General features: G+C 39.6%; 1 protein-coding gene across 2 annotated transcripts in view; it reads right to left on the bottom strand.

Moving 5' to 3' along the window:
* The window catches only part of CACUL1 (CDK2 associated cullin domain 1), a 42898-nt gene that overhangs the window by 13641 nt on the left and 12878 nt on the right, over window positions 1-16379 (bottom strand). Inside the window, exons 4-5 of one of the 2 annotated variants that reach the window (XM_041461208.1) lie at window positions 9469-9564; window positions 4935-5037 (exon numbers count right to left, since the gene is read on the bottom strand). In XM_041461208.1, the coding sequence (XP_041317142.1) occupies window positions 4935-5037; window positions 9469-9564 (199 nt within the window). The remainder of the gene's footprint in view (window positions 1-4934; window positions 5038-9468; window positions 9565-16379) is intronic. The other variant, XM_041461209.1, reaches the window with a different exon arrangement.

The raw sequence follows: 16379 nt of genomic DNA, 5'->3' as shown, positions 1-16379 counted from the left end.
AGTTTCAGAGGAATTCTAACAGAAATCACCCTGGTTTAGTCTGGCACAAACCCACTGGTATTAACTGGTATTTTCTCCTAGTCTTCCACTACCTTTCTTCATTTTTAAGGTCCTGAGGAAGAAACCTCACTTTATTTTACCTATCCTGACACATATGCTAATTCTAAGGACAGAGTCACTCCACAGGCCATCCTGCCTTTTTAATATTTCTTTTTTAAAGAAATCTCCCCTTTTTTTTGTCATTCTAAAACTTAAAAAGCAAGAAATACAGTTTATGAACATGGCAGAGTAGAGTTGTGCAGATTTTCTTCTCATACTAACTTTTCAGAGATTGAGGAGAAAGTAAAGCAGTGTCTAGAGGCTGAGTAACATCCAATATATTGCAGAAGGAAAGGGCCTCAGTAATCAAAAAAGACATTTTTACAACACATTGCTTCTGTCATCACAGTAGCCACCCTGAATCCCAAACCAAAAAGAATAATGATTTCAAACTCCTGAGGGCAGTTTCTATATTAAAGCTTTAGTTCAGATTAGAAATGTGATTTTGAAGCAAATTCACTGATCATCCCCAGACTGCTGCTCCTTGGTTGGTATGACAGAGCTGTCTTGGAGCATATTACTTTAATTCCTTTCGGGTGGGATTAAACCAGATGTGCTCAAACTGCTATTCCCTGGCACTCTGTCCAAAGGAGCAAACATGAACAAGGAGGAAATAAAATTCTCCAAAAAGCAGGGAAAGGTCAGCACTGGGTCCTCAACACCAACAGGGAGACATTTCGTATCTGCTCCCTTTACACCACCCCACTTACTGATGCAGACATGGCCTAAACCATGCCATGAAACCCCAGCTCTTCCTACAGTGCCCAAACCTTTCAGATAAAAGCTCGTGGTTCTGCTGCACCAAACCTATAATGATGCTCCAGGCACTGCTGTCAAAACCAACTGAGGACAGACATTCAAGAACAAGATCATTTTCCTTATGAAACAGTCATTAAATGTGACAAGGAAATGAGAAGCACAAAGAACAACTCCATCAATGTCAGCAGCATACAGAAAGGCTGGGGACAATGCTCCCTGCAAGAAGCTGAGACACCGTGAGAGTGTTTTCTCCCCTTGTCAGGCATTTTATCTGCAGTTTGTGCATCAAGGCAGTATCAGGTTGCTTCTCATGTGCAAACTGTTTGAGACAGATGTCAAAATTGAGGGGGAGGGAAGAAATGCCACCTCAAACAGGGTGAATGTCAATTCAATCCATCTTTTCTTGTCCATCTGTGCCAAAGGGTGAGGCAAGGGGAGTGAATAAAAAACCCAGCACACATCAAAACAAACCCTGTGGTCTCTGTTGTAGCTGTAGAGTCAGGCCATGAACTTGGCATCAATCACAGTCCTTCTCTCAGACTTTTGCACTGTTTCTCTCAAACAGACTTCTGTATTCACAAACAAAAGCTGGACATGGCACTTATTAATGAAAGGCATTCTGTCAAAGCGGCACACAGCTGAAGAGATGAGGAGCATCCCTTGCCTCACTGACATCAACAGGCTTTGGGAGGTCAGCACAGCAAAACACAGCTGCTAAATACATAGGGCTAGGTGCCCACAGAGCAACAAACACCCCTACTGAGGCACTGCACAGCAACAGGAGAATCCCTGCCCAGGTAACATCCTCCCTGCTGCATTCATCAGCCTTCAACAGATATACACAGATCCATTCTCTGTAATTTTGCATTGCTTTCTACCTGCTGAATCAAAAAGCTGGACAATTTCATTGTTAAAGAGCTGATAACATTAGAGTTAACTTTTCTGGTACTTTTTAGAAAGCAGCAATGCAGTGGAAATATCTTTCCTGTTTTTATAAAGGAAAAACCTTTTTCAACATAAACAGCCCTTCTATTGAACTTTAATACACCTCCAACCAAAAAAAAAAAAAAAAATAAGGAGAAAATAAATCTATTTCTGAGTTTTTCTGCTTACAAGTCACCTCATGCAGGACTGTAGCAGGAACAAAAACAACATTCTCCACCACCCCTTCCCTAGTGACATGGGGATATTATCTGCACCTTCTCCCCCTCCACACTCATTTCTGAAGCTGCCTGTAAATAAGATGCTGTATCTTTGCTTGTTACATTCAGTTAAGCAGTTCTGCACACAGCAACTTCTCCCAAGCCATTGAATGCAGCAGTCTTATCAGCAAGAGCCAGCTTTAGCTTTGTAAAGAAAATAATGTTATAGTCACTTAGTTCAAATGTACCCACTTTAATCTGAAGAGCACTGACTTGATAAATGTGTGAGTGTAAAAGTGTTTCACAAACAGCTGTGTTCATGGATCTGTTATTGTGAGTTTTTATTATGGATTTACTTTAACTAATGAGAAGTCATCCAGATAGTCAAGTGCTTTTTTTTTTTTTTTTTTTAAATCATGTATCAAACCCCAAATGGAACCAAATTGGTACAGGAAAAATTTGCCAAAGTAACGCTCACTCAGGCAATATTTCCTCTGCAAGTAATGAACTGACACCTTGATCACTCAAATTTTTGCAACCAAGTGCTCAGAGAAGTGCTCCCAGCAGAGACAGGCGCTGATCTTGCACCTTCTTGCCTCCCAGCAGCCAGAGCAGGAATGAGGGGACTCAGCCTGGGAGAGTCTGAGTGAGTTCAAATGCCAAGGAAGAGACCGGGGGCTGCACTGCTCTTCTGGCTTCTCCCCCTTCTCTTTCTGAAGAGGAACAGGAATTTTTTCAAAAATCAAATGAACCTTACAGTCCTTCCTGAACAGAGCTTCAAACCGAAATGCCAGCTTCCAGGCTCTGAGAGAATGACAAGGTACCATAAACAAAACCCACTTTGTACAAACATAGCAACAAATTTCAGGAGAGAGAGCAGATGTTACTCTGACCCTCCAAGTCTAGATCACAAATGGATTAAACCAATTTTGTAATTTGATTTTATTTTCAAACAGAGGGAAGGCAGGCTTCTTCTCACTGAAGTAGCAGTTGCAGCATCTCTTTAAAAAACAGCACCAGGATTCCATTTCTCCACACCAATCACAACTTCCTTTACTTTAATTTCCAAAGTATCCCCAGTCACATCTGTACTTTTTTCCCCTCACAATAAACATGTTTTTGCTGAACCAAATCTGTATCAAATATCAGCAAAGAGCACTACATGCTGACACTGAGAAGCAAAGTAAGTAACAAACACTGACTTGCATTCTATTTTCACAGAGCCCTTACATTTCCAAAAAGCAAGGTACTACTCATCTATTTTGGTTTGAATTTCAGGAAGCTAGAAAAAACAGCTGAGAAAGGCAGACAAAAATACAATACTAGAAGTTTTTCAGCACATCTGCAGTACTACATCATGTGCAATGAATCTTCAATTATTTCCAAAGAACCTGTTAGCAAATTTAAAATTTTATTTAACTCAATTTCCAGATCCTCTTATCCAAGATTTAATTAAATCAGATCACAATTATGAGTTCATGCCTGTCAGTATTTATCATCTTACTTAGGAGGGAGATAAAATCCAAATAACTTAGCTTTAATAAACTGATGGTAAGACTGAAATGAACTCAAGGAAATGAACCTCTTGCCCATTAAACAAGAGACTTCATATACAGCAATACAGACAGCTTACCTTTATTTTTCTTTTTTTTTTTTCATTTAACTTCTGCATTTAACAGAGCTGGGGGAAAGTATTTCTGATTCCACACACACAACACCACAGGTCTTTTCCTTTCAACAGTTCACCTGCAATTTCTATTTGATTCTGCTATTATCACTGCAGAAAGTTAATCACTTAGCAACAACACATCTGACATCACCTTTGTCAGAGGTTTATCCACTGTTACACCTTTGCCTTGCTACTGGAAAAAAAAAATTCTTTGCCTGAAAAATACAAACATTTTAAGGCAATTATCAGCCAAATTTTCCATTACCTTGTTGCAGCAATCATCTTATGTTTCATACCAGTAATTCTCTTTAGCACAAAATAAAACATCAGGCCCATGGCTGGGCATTTCTCATTGTTCTGCTATTTTTAAGGTGATGTGATTGGCTCCTAGTGTCACTTTTCAGGATGGCAAGAACAAGACTTCATCAGTCAGATGATCGCCCATCCCTGTAGGGTGCACGCTCCCTGACCTTGTAGCCACCCTGGTCACCCACCCCTCTCCCAGGAAGTCACCTCTCAGTGAGCCTGAAACAAGAGCAAAGCTCCTTTCCCCCAGCCCTTGCCTGGAAAGAGCAGAGCACTGCTACCCAAGCAAGGACAAATGAGCAGTGAACTCCACTCCCAGTGCTCCGGTGCTTTGCCAGCTGCCCTTCTGAGGGGCCAAGCAGGCCAGCAGCAGCTCCCTGTGCTCACACAAACCCTCCCAGGGGTGGCAGGTTTCACACAAACACTGTGGCTCACCACAGGAGTCACACTTCCCCTTCAGTGCTCCTGTGGCTATCACTTGCAGCACACTGTGTTTGCATTAACACATTAACCTAAGAGAGAAACTGCTGGCAGCGTTCTGCAGCTCACCACCCACAGCAGTACTCGAGCACATCGTGACAACAACCCCAGAGGTAGCACAGTTCTTTGACCACACCACCTTCTTAATGCCACCTGTCAATATTTTGATAATGATGTTGAAAAGTAGCAGCATAAACAACAGAACAATAAAACACTCATTCTGCCATAATCACAAGTCACAAAGGAAAATAAATATTGGATCTCCCAGATCTCAAGCAAAACATTACTTCATACAAAGTCAGATTTCTGAAGTAAATAAGCTGAAGTGTGTCACATTTCCTCATGCCCCAAAGGAATTTGTATTGAAGTTCACTAATATTTGGCATTTTATCCCTATTTGCTGTGGATCTCCACAGTACCTGAAAGCACTGTGGCTCTCCAGGCTTCCACCATAAGAAAAATTCAACAGCTTTACTTACGCATTAGGTTGTAAATGTGCTTTTCTGCAACATGTTCCGTAAACAGCTTTATAAGGTCATCTTTTAAGTCTCTGTTTAACTTGGTTTCTATGTAAAATTTATTCTGGAAAATAAAACAGAAGTTTTCAAGTTTGTTTCTCATAATAGAAAATAAAGTCAACCTATTATTTCTCCCTGAATGAAAACAGTTCAGAATAATAAAGCTGTAGAATATTTCACCGGTAAAGTGTTTCCTTGGTGACTGCATTTAAACTAAATAGAACATTCCTGTACAACAAAAAAACGTGGGTGACAAACCTACTTACATACAGCCATACACATGTATTTTGTTTTCTGTATCTACAGATACAGAAAACAGCTATAAGTACAGCTATACTTCCATACTGATCCAGACTGGAGAGCTTGTATTCAAAACACTTCATTTTAGAATTCTTAGACATTTTGTAAATTCTCTTAACACCAAAATACAACTGGACATCATGTTTGCAACAAAAGAATTTTTTTTAATGACTAACCATTAAAATAGATGAGTTGTAATAATAAAACATCAGCACAACTATCCACTTCTGTGGTTCACTGAAAATCTCAGAGGATAGCTACTCAGAATGAATCAGCTGTTGAAATAAGTGATACATACAAATCTACACAAAAGTGAACTATATTAAAATTTTTAGGATTCCATTACTTTGACCGATTCAGCACTAATAAAGAATTCATTTCTTTGAAGGAAATTCAAAGATAATTCTATTCATGAGTTCCTCAAGGGCCCCAACACCTAATGTACTATTTGGTATCAATGCCCCATTTCCTGCAATTAATAGCAAAATTCTGTTACAATTAATAGCAAGATTTCTTTTGTGTGTCTTATTCATAGAGGTGTTTTAAAAGCTGGGGAGAAAAATTTGCTTCAAGATAAATCTCCTACCATGAAAAAGTTAACTTGGAAGTTGAACAGCTGAATTAACTGATTTAGACAAATGGTGTAAAAGAGTTAAACAGACAATCTAACAGAAAATCAATTCAAAAATAATCCACAAGAGAACTTATCTGAGATATTTACTAGAAGAAGGGATATCTTAAGGGAGAAAGGTTTTTCTATGTTTTTAAATCAAGTTTTTCTCCTATTCACTAAAGCATTTAACAAAACCAGAACAAAATCTCAGAACACAGAGCAATCTTTATGTTTTTGTGTGAAACCCATTACCTCAGCCATTACCAGAACTACAAACACACCGTAAAAATCTGTCCAGACAGAAACCTCTTAAACCTGTGAGAGAACATTCACCAGCAGTTATTTACCTTTAATAAAGATTGCCTGGTAGAACAAAGGCAATCTGAGGGCTGAATACATGCCCTTATTGTAATTTAAGTTTGTTGCAGTGCTGGACAACAGCCTTAAAATGATTTTTTTATTAAATTTACAAAACTTTCTGCTGGTGGTTCCCTCTGATACCCTGAATTTATCCTGCCTGTAGAGGTTTATCAAGGACTAGGACTCAATTGTTTCCCCTCACCTGGGCCTGTGAACAGAGATTGAGGGAAAGGCTCTGCAGACAGAATATCCTAATTAGAAACAGACTCACTTATCAGTAATGCTTTTGGTCAATAGTGAATTGCCATTGCAACAGAAACCACAGCAACTAAAGATACACTTCAAATGTTAAGCTGCACACCACACTACAGCCTTTCACCAGAACATTTTCCTAAACCAGTTTGCACAAGATGTGCAAATTACGATGTTTCGTTTTGCTCAGGGGCTGGAAAGCCTAAACTTTTAATTCTAATAATTTCATTACTAGAAAAGCAACAAAAAACCCCACCAACACAGCAGTTCCAAGACAGTACAAACACAGAAGAAATGTAAAATACTCTTCCCATTTGCTTACTTGGAAACACCTTTCAAAAAAGATGTTCCACTTTTGTGAGCTTAAACAGACAGTGAAAAAACATCTAACTGAAGTACTTCATTTCCAACCCACTGGAAGGAGAGAGAAGAGCTGTCACCTCCCCCATTCTTGTCAGGGGTAAATCAGGAAGATTTTCTGTATAACTTGTCACTACCAATGATGTGTCAGTATTTCTTGAAAAATGTCTCAAGTCACATAAAGGTCTAACTGACACATAAAAGGTAAGCAGATGTGAGTAACTGAGAAAGTCAGGTACAAACATTAATTCTACAAAACACCTTATGACAAAGCAATCTGGCAAATCTTATAAAACTCAGTTAAGAGGAGATCAATAAGTACTTGAAAGAAGAAAACACAGTATATAGGTGTGCTTATCACATCATACTCACATATATTTGTGTATACAAACTCACACAAAATGCCCTCTAGCTGATAAGCAACAAAATGCAACACCACTCAGTATGGATTAACAATATTTTGGAGGCAGTGAAAGTATTTTAACTATCCCAAAACCACAGTGCTCACAAATGTCAGGCTCATATAACATGATAAAATAACAGATTTGCAGCTGTATCTCAAAGTAAAATGAAAAACTGAGATTCTGTAAGAAAAATATATGATCTAAATTTTATTTTTTATTCAAGTAGAAATATTTTTTCATTCATGTGTGTAGCACATTGTGATATGTACAACCTGTAAGCACCTAGAATAATCTCATTTAAATCTGCAACAGTTTTCTGCAAGGAACAAAGCACTGTGTATGAAGCTGACTTCCAGTTTAATTTGCTTCACCTTCAATTACATCCCTGAACTTCTGAAGGAGCCCAAACCCACAGAATCTCAGAGGGTCATTTGGTCTCTGTGCTTTTCTGACAAATCTGCTGCAGCAGCCTAAGACTGAAAAAATCCATCACCATGTGAAAAAACCAAGTGCTCCCAGCAAAAGAAGGAAGAAGAAAAGTCCCTCAGTTGCAAGGTCAGTCCCCTCCTGATAAGCTTGGAAACACCCCTTTATCACCCAAGGTAAGAAATCACCTTTCCTGCTTTGGTATGTATCAGGAAAGACAAGTGCTGCTGCTGCTTTTAGGACACACAGGACTAAGACAAAGTATTATGCCATATTCCAGTTCTACATAAAAGTTTTAGTTTTTCCTCAGCTTCATATATTCTAGAAATGTTTAAATGTATATTAAAAGTTTTCCTAAGCAGCAATATAATTGTCCTTTCAGAACAAAGTCCTCAAGAGCAACTCAACAGCCTTGGAAACCCCTGATTAAAGCAATCACAGAAACCGAAAGTCTCTCCTCACCTCTGTCATAACGGCAGAGTTTAACAACTTGGTCCACTTCAAAAGGCTTTGAAAAGTATCTATCAAAGGAACTGCAAAGCTGTAATTTAGACTGTAATTAGGCTTTCACCTCTTGCAGTTGTTATTCAATTGTACTTTTGGACCAAAGAGAGGAAACTGTCGTTGCTGTATGAGAAAACTTGGTTAGACAGTACAGTGTAAGATTGTAAGAGTACCTGTACATAAAAGTACTTCCAAATGCACACTGGAAAAACTAAAAAACACATTTTTCACCCTGACTTCTCTAGATATATTTCCCACATCATGCACAACACTGAAATTATTTCAGTGAAAAAGTATGACAGCTAATTTGCCATTGGTCTTACAAACCAGCTGTACAGCTGAGCCAAGTCAGCACTGCTTTTGGCAGCAAGAGGAACTGACAGGTAACAGAACCAGATAAAAGAGCAGATTAGAAGACATCAGGTTCAAGAAAGCCAAGTTCCTCTTTTAATGCCACAAATCTGTATGGCAACACAATGCCAAAATACTGTAGCAAGTTACCTAAATTCACCGAGACACAGGAGAGCCTCCTAAAGGCTGCTGCTTCCCAAACTCTGTGGAATTACTAATGAGAAAAACTTTGAAGAGTTTGAGGTTTATTTAATCTATTTTTTTTCTTTTTTTCATTTCTAAGTGATGTCAAAACAAGGACAGGTTCTGGGAGAAGGACAAATTTCAAGCTTCAGTTATTCATTACCACAAAAAAAAGGCAATAAAACTTTAACAAAAAGGATGCAAATTATTGGTTTCTGAACCAGTCCAAGTACACCTGACAGTGCTATGAATATTATTTTGGCTTCATCCATCCAACACTTTGAATTGCTTTATCAAATGATGACGACATTTCCAAGCCACACTTCTTCCTGTCTTTTCTGAATGTGTACTATTTGAAAGCAAAAAATAATCATCTCCACAACCTGACCAAACGACGAAGCCAAAATTTAACAAGTCAATAAATGATCTCTGTACAAAAAGTTATGAATAATGAACTATTTGAGATGGCTTTTTCCCCTTTAAAACCAAAACTATTCTCCCCACTCCCAGGAAAGAAGTATTAGGGCAGAAACCAACTGCAAAACTCTGCTTGTAAAAAACATGGTTTCCCCTTCCTCTCCCCATACAATTTGATCTGTATTTTTAGGCAAGCACCAAAACTAGGCATGAATCATTAGTTTTACATGTCAGAAATCATTATAGCTGGATTTTATTCTTTTCATTTTCAGTCACCATCTTATATATGGACATATTTATTTGAAAAGAATTTTCTAAAACTTACCATATATATGAAAAGAGGCACAATGCTCTGCAATGCTCCCATATACTGTCCAAGAGCTACGTTAAATCTTTCAATATAGAGATCTGGAGGGCTGGCCTGCAAGAAACCGTAAAAGTCAGGTTGTAATTTGAACAAGAGAAAGATCTGGAACAGCATGGGCTATGCTTTCATAGCAAACTCAAACAACTACAAAGGATTTGATACACTAGGTTCACACAAAGCAAGCCACACATCATTCCAGAGTTTCTGCTCTAACTCCCTCCAGCAAAACCAGTCTCCCTTCAGGAAATAGGTTATCCTAGTACTGTACATCAGTGCCCAGCACAAGGTCCATTCAGTAAGAACTACAGTGAGCCTGTAACAAGCTGACATTTAGCATATGCAAATAAACACTTTTTAAAAAGCAGAGGTTTGTTTTGAAAGCACCAGCTGTCATGCCTAGAATTCATAACCAAATGTGCACAAGTGCTGCAGTGTGTGCTCCCACCCCCCTGAGCTTTCCCTCCACCAGAGCAGGGTGGCATTAAGCTGCTGCTTTGCAGCTGAGCTGGTGAGTGGCACATCCTCCAGCTCCAGGGAACACTGCCCTGCACAGAAAACCTTTCTAAGTCACTGCTGGGTCACCTCAGGCAAGGCAAGTGCTCAGGGGGTTCAGCTTCACAAAGAAGCAACATCTTCAGAGAGAATTTTGCATTCAGGGCTCATGCTCCAGGTTAGGCCTGTGGGAATCCAGCCGTGCTCCAACAGAGCATCTCCCTGGAGCCCCAGCCTAAACTTGGCTACACAAAACCTGAATGTGCTATTTTCTGGCTATAATACCCTATCTCCCAAAGAAGGGGATAAGGAACTTAAAAGATCTGTTCAGCAGCATGTGAAGTTAAATTGAGAAGAGAAGCAGAAGAACAGGAAGCACTAAGCACTGTTTCTGTTACAATATCCATGTGGAGGCCCCAGGGGAGCTGCACTGGAGCATTCAGAAGCGCACTTAGATACTCACAGCTGGAAGTGGAGCTACAGCAATGTCGTCCTCCACTATCCACTTCTCCACCCCAATCCTCCCCCTTTGACTACATACCTCTGGCCCAAGCCCTGCTTTGGTCTCTCCAGAGGGGCTGGGTGGCTGCCCGAGTTCCTACTGCTCACATATATAGATACACCTATACAAACCCAAGGGCAAAGTGCTGCTTGCCAATGAGAAGCAAAACTTCTCTTCCCCCACACTGTTTTCCCCTCAGACAGCACCAAGCCAAAAGAAGATGGAGAATACAGCGGTAACTGGGGCCTTGCAAGAAAACAAGTTCAAAGATTTTCCTAAAGCCAAAGCATCTGTGGCACAAGAAACATTCAAAGGCTTAGCTGCACCTCGACCACCTTATCAGAACTTAAAGCTATCTTCACAATCATTTTTCAACCTTTGTATGGACATTCACCAGCAGCCCTAAGAGAAGAGTTAAAATTTATGTTGATATTTTGCTCTATTAAGTATTCTAAATTTATGACCATTTTTTCCCCCTTAAAATAGCTTCTTTTGCCTCCCTTCTTAATATGCTTAATGAACACGTGGATAATTTTCACAGCAAACACCAATACAGAGCAGACAGTTCAGAAAGGAAAGCAAAACTGGCAAAGGAAAAAAGAGTGCTATTCCACATGCAATTGCCAAAGGCTATATATGGTTATTCCTCATTTTGATCATAAGGATTTAATCTTATTGCAAATGTAGTTCTCATGGGTGGCCAAACAAATTTTAGTTCAAAAATGCCAACACCATATAAAAGTGGCTATGAGCTCCAAGGACTCCCTTACATATATAGCTACATATACAATTTGTTGCAAATAACATGCAATGAAATCTGCATTCTAAGCAGTATGTATTCCTGCTTCACTCCTTTTCAACCTCAACTTTAAATACGGTTATACCCTCTGATTTGTATACAGCTTCTAACATGAAAGAAAAAGGAAAATTTGACTTGAAAGAACATGCCAGACAAAAAGAGACCATAGCCTGACACAGGGCACCGCTCTTCTCTCACTGATAGATTGCCTTTTTCATTAAAAAACAAAATAACAATTAAGCCAACAAAATGAAACACAATCAGAAGCTGTCTGGGCAGAGGAGATTTAATCCCAGGCAATGTGTGCAGACAGTTTGCCACATTTTGACAAGGGATATAAGCACTGATATCTCTTTTCCCCTCTGCAGATGAGAACTGTGCTAGTTCAGCTCCCAAAGGTGTCACAGTAAGGGAGGCTGTTTATGAGGGCACAACATCTCAGAATCTCAGGAGCCTCTAATGGAACGACACCTGGGAGCTGCCAACCACCGCTGTGCCTCACAATGAAGTGGAAAGCAACTGCTCTGGAAAAAGACAAAAAGGCCAAGAGATGTCCTGATGGCTTCAGAGGAAGTGCTGCACTAGTGTCAGGCAAGTATCAGACCTTGGTTTTAACCTCTGCAATGCAGAAATCAAGGTGTTGTCTGCTTTATCAGCATGACATGTCACTTTTCAATGTTATTCTCCTATAGTGTTTCATGTCAAGCCTCAATAGCCAAGACAGTAACAGCAACGGACAGCAAACAAAAAAAAAAAAAAAAGCAAGCTTGACAATCAAACTCTGCTCAACTAAAGCCTGACTTGTAAACTACCAAAATACCCAAGCCAAAGAGAAATCAATAATAGTATTTTCACAGCTCATCTATGAATTACTGTAATCTGTGTGGGGAAAACAGAACCATCTGTTTTCTGTTCATCACAATGTTACTGTACAGCTGCTCCGAAGTGCCAGACTGAAATCAATTATTTGCTTCAGCACAGGATCTTTCTCCACATCTCTACATTCACATTTACAGGACAGTAACTGGAGCTGGAATAGTTTATATAAAACTATTTGAATTTTGTAAACTAAAAAGCAGCACATGGCAACAAATTCATGAGTAAATAGAAGTTGCTAAGATTTTCATACTAAATGGCCATCATTACAGCCCAACTTCAATTTAAAATCTACACTTATTCAAATATAGCTATTACAAGAAAAAAAAACCCAAAAAAACTGCTTTGGCTGGCACTTTTTACTCCTGGTCCTAGTCCAGAAAAAAGAGAATATATATATTCAGCTGCTTAAATTACAAGGGATGGGGTAGAATTAAGCATGACATTTACTTCTTACAACTCCCCAGCAACTATTAAGTGTTTAAACCCACTTCTATCTCACCTAAGGTATTACAGAAGGTATTCAAAAATACAAAGCACACATTCCTAGCTTAAGGTTTTCCAGGAAAGAAGAGAATCCCTCATTCCTTCACTCCTCATCCTGAATCCTATCAAACTGTCAATTCAGGGGGTTGGGGATGGTTTTTTTTGTAAGTTTGTTGGTATCTTGAATTGTTTGGGGTTTTTTAAAACACTCAATACAGGCAGTTTAAATCCTCTCCTACATTTGCTCTTATCTACCACTCGTAGGATTAAGAACAGTTTTCCAGCAACAATTGTATTGTGTGTCTGTTCACAGGAGCACTGAATGCTTGCTTGGATTTCTCAAACTCTGATGCAGTTGCATTTGCTTAACATCTTCAGCTTGGTTGTGAGTCATCTGCATCTTAGAATAAAATACCATGGCTGCTGTTTAAAAGGTGATGTTAAAGACACAATTTCATCTCCTCACACACCACAGTGGACATCTCAGCACCAACAGAAATGAGAAGTAACAATAAAACACATTTGGGAAAGGATTACATACAAGACACAGTAAAAGAAAACAAGCAGCTGGAGATCCTGTGTGCTAAATTACTTTGTCCTTATTTGAAATCTAATACCTAGGCATTTCAAGGCACTTGTGGGCAAGAAACTATCTGAAAAAGATATGGGGTTTTTGAGCTTCAAAACCAGTCTCAATATCATTCTTAAACTGAACATATGAAATCAGAAGGCAGCTGCTGGCTCAAAATAACTCAGAAACAGCTCAGAAGAAAGCAACAGCGACAACAGTTCTGTGCTTGAGGAACACAAAGTTAAACTGTTTATGAAGAGTTGTCTGGCACAGCCAGCAGTATGTGTAGTAGAGCTTACATTCCTATGGTGAATGGGCAGCTCCATTTTCCTGGGAATATGCTCCCTGCCAAAATGCCAGCACATAGACTGCAGCATCCCTCCCACGCCTGCCAAGTGAAAAGGGAGAATGGCTATGACTACACAAATTAACCTGTTATTCATGTAAGTGGTCTGAATCTTCTAAACCACTCTTTGTTCTTTCTCAAGAAAATATAATTTGTTTGCCTTGCCTTGCAATGTATATGTGATGCCCAGGTCTACCTCACCAGACACTGGTATTATTAAAACATTTTACAAAAAACAGACATCAAACCAAAGCACAACTGATTCAAAGACTGCGTCTTCCTAGTCAAGCCTGCACTCAAACCTGTTCAAAGCCTCATGACATTTTCTCATGTAACTGTCTTAGAGCAGGTTAGCAGGTGTGGGTCACATTCCATTTCCATTCTACATGCTTGTAAAACAAAAAGACATTGTATCTAAAGACATGAAAAAATGTGTAGCAGTAAGAAACCTTCCGAAGCTTTTCCATCGATTAAATACACATTAATTTGTGCTGTACTTACTGGTATCTTTCTGTAATTGCACCAAGGTCTGCAGCCCCAGTGTAGTGTGACAAAACAGATAAACAGAGCTGCAGAGATAAACAAGCCTTTCCAAAAAGCTGCAGACAAGAATGCTCCTCTCAGCTTAACTTGCTGATGGTTGTGTTATTTTTAATGGCAATTCTGGCAATATGGTCACCCCTACTACTTCAAGTCAAAAGCCATCTTTTTGATGTCCACACACAGATATACAAACATTTATAACACTGCTGGTTTCAAACATCTGAGTTCAAACCATCCATATGAGCTGATTCAGTTCAGTGAAACTCACAGTAATAAATTCACTTTAATATTAAAGCTGCTTTTGCTGATACCTTTACCAGGATTCTCTGAGCACCTTAAAGCCCTCACTCAGGATACTTGACTTCCAAACACATTCTCCCAAGGAAACAGCAAGTGGGATAATACTTTCATACACTGCACTGACTGGTTTGAGAGCCAAGACAAAAGGCTGAGAAGTTGTAATGATTAATATCAGGCAGGAAACCTTTCTGGCATTGCACAACAAAGACTATAAACCTGCAGATCCTGGGGGCCAAACAGCAGACATGCAAATTATCTACCAACACCAGTGACTCCTCAGTGCAGTCATGTTCATTAAAAAAATATAATTCATCATCATAAAAAACCCCACCACAAACAGAAAACAACAGATCCCCTTTTCTCTCTCCTCTAGATAAATAAAAGGTACAACATGACAAATAAATGGTTTTCAGCCCTCAGTCATTTCAAAAAGGAAGTACTGAGTTTATTCTAAGTAAAATGAAAATATTGCACTGCACCTGCACAAAAGAGCTACATTTGTAACAAGCGGGCTCAAAGCCACAGCACATTCTGATTGTCAGTGCTTTGAGTACTTTCCAGCATCTTTTGCTGAAGTGCTAATGGGTAAAGTGCTTGATTTTAAATTACTTTATCAGAGTGCATAAGAATAAATTAAGCCAGAAACACCAGTGCCTAATGCAAATACAGTTTTACTCATTTTAAAGAGATGTATTTAATTTGAAAGCATATGTTTGTGTATCCACCCTACCTCATACATCTGAATGACTCAGCAATTACCCACAAAAACAGCTGACATTATTTTAAACCACAACATAATGAACCATGTCCATTACCAGTGAAATGTTTCCAAATAAAGCATCTTAGAAAAATCATCTGCATGCTACAGGCTTCACAGACCTCAAGACAACAGGAAACAAGTTAATTTGTGTTTTCTGCAGCGACACGTTATTTTTTTTAAGCTGACAAAATCCAAAATTCAAATCAGCTCAGGAATTAGGGAGATTGAATTCTCAATTACTGAAACTCTGCATGGTAAAACTCTGTCTTAACTAATGCAGAGAAGCTGGTCAGACATCAGCTGCAGGAAAGGACAGCAATCCTTGCTGCGAGTCTCTCCATGGCAGTCTGAAGAGGGGATCATTAACTGCCTGATACAGCAATGAGGGAGCTGGAAATGTCTTGGCATACAGGAGGCCCCACATCAGCTTGGTGACAAGTAATTCATCTCCTCTAAATGTACCATTACTCAGCAAGCACTGCTCACTGCTCTTCACCCAATGTCCAACATGCAGAAATACACCAGCCCAGCCACATTTTCCTGTGGTCTCTACCACCACTGAGAGTAACTCTCTCGAGCTGAAAAGCTGTGTAACAAACCCTCAGGAAAACACAGGGCAACAAACACCAACACCACACAAGCTGTCCTGCAGTGTGGAAAAGCAGATGTCACACAGGATGACCAGGGCTTGTTCTGGGTCCCAGCACAGGACACCCAGCTCAGGACACGAGTGCCCCTCACTCTGCTGACTCCTGCTGCTCAGGCAAGCACAGGGCTACACAGGCAGCAAGGGGGACAATAAATATATATAGGGAGTTTCTGCAGTGAATGCCCCGAAGAGAGAAACCAAACTCCATTAAGACTAAATCCGTGCAAGAGCAAGTCTGACCAGTCCCCTGAGGTGCTCCCACTGTTACTGTTTGGTATCTGGGTTTTACTGGTTTGGCTGTGGGTGAGTGGCTCCTGTAGGAGACAGCTTGCACTGGCATGTTGGTTCCATGCAGACACTGCAGCCCACCTCCCATTTAACTGTTACATTGCTATGCAAAGAAAGTGCTGCCCTGTCCAGAGAAAGGCATTGCATTTGTCTGCCATTTCAGTTTCTAGAAACATAGTTTTCTTACACACACCAACATTCCTACTTCTACTGGGCTACTTTTGCATCTCTGAACATTAAAAACCAACAACTTGCAA

Source organism: Pyrgilauda ruficollis, unplaced genomic scaffold (assembly GCF_017590135.1).
Source record: "Pyrgilauda ruficollis isolate IOZ18807 unplaced genomic scaffold, ASM1759013v1 scaffold15, whole genome shotgun sequence".
Lineage (NCBI taxonomy): Eukaryota > Metazoa > Chordata > Aves > Passeriformes > Passeridae > Pyrgilauda > Pyrgilauda ruficollis.
The sequence above is the reverse complement of the archived record's forward strand: the minus strand, read 5'-3'. Positions and strand labels throughout refer to the sequence as shown.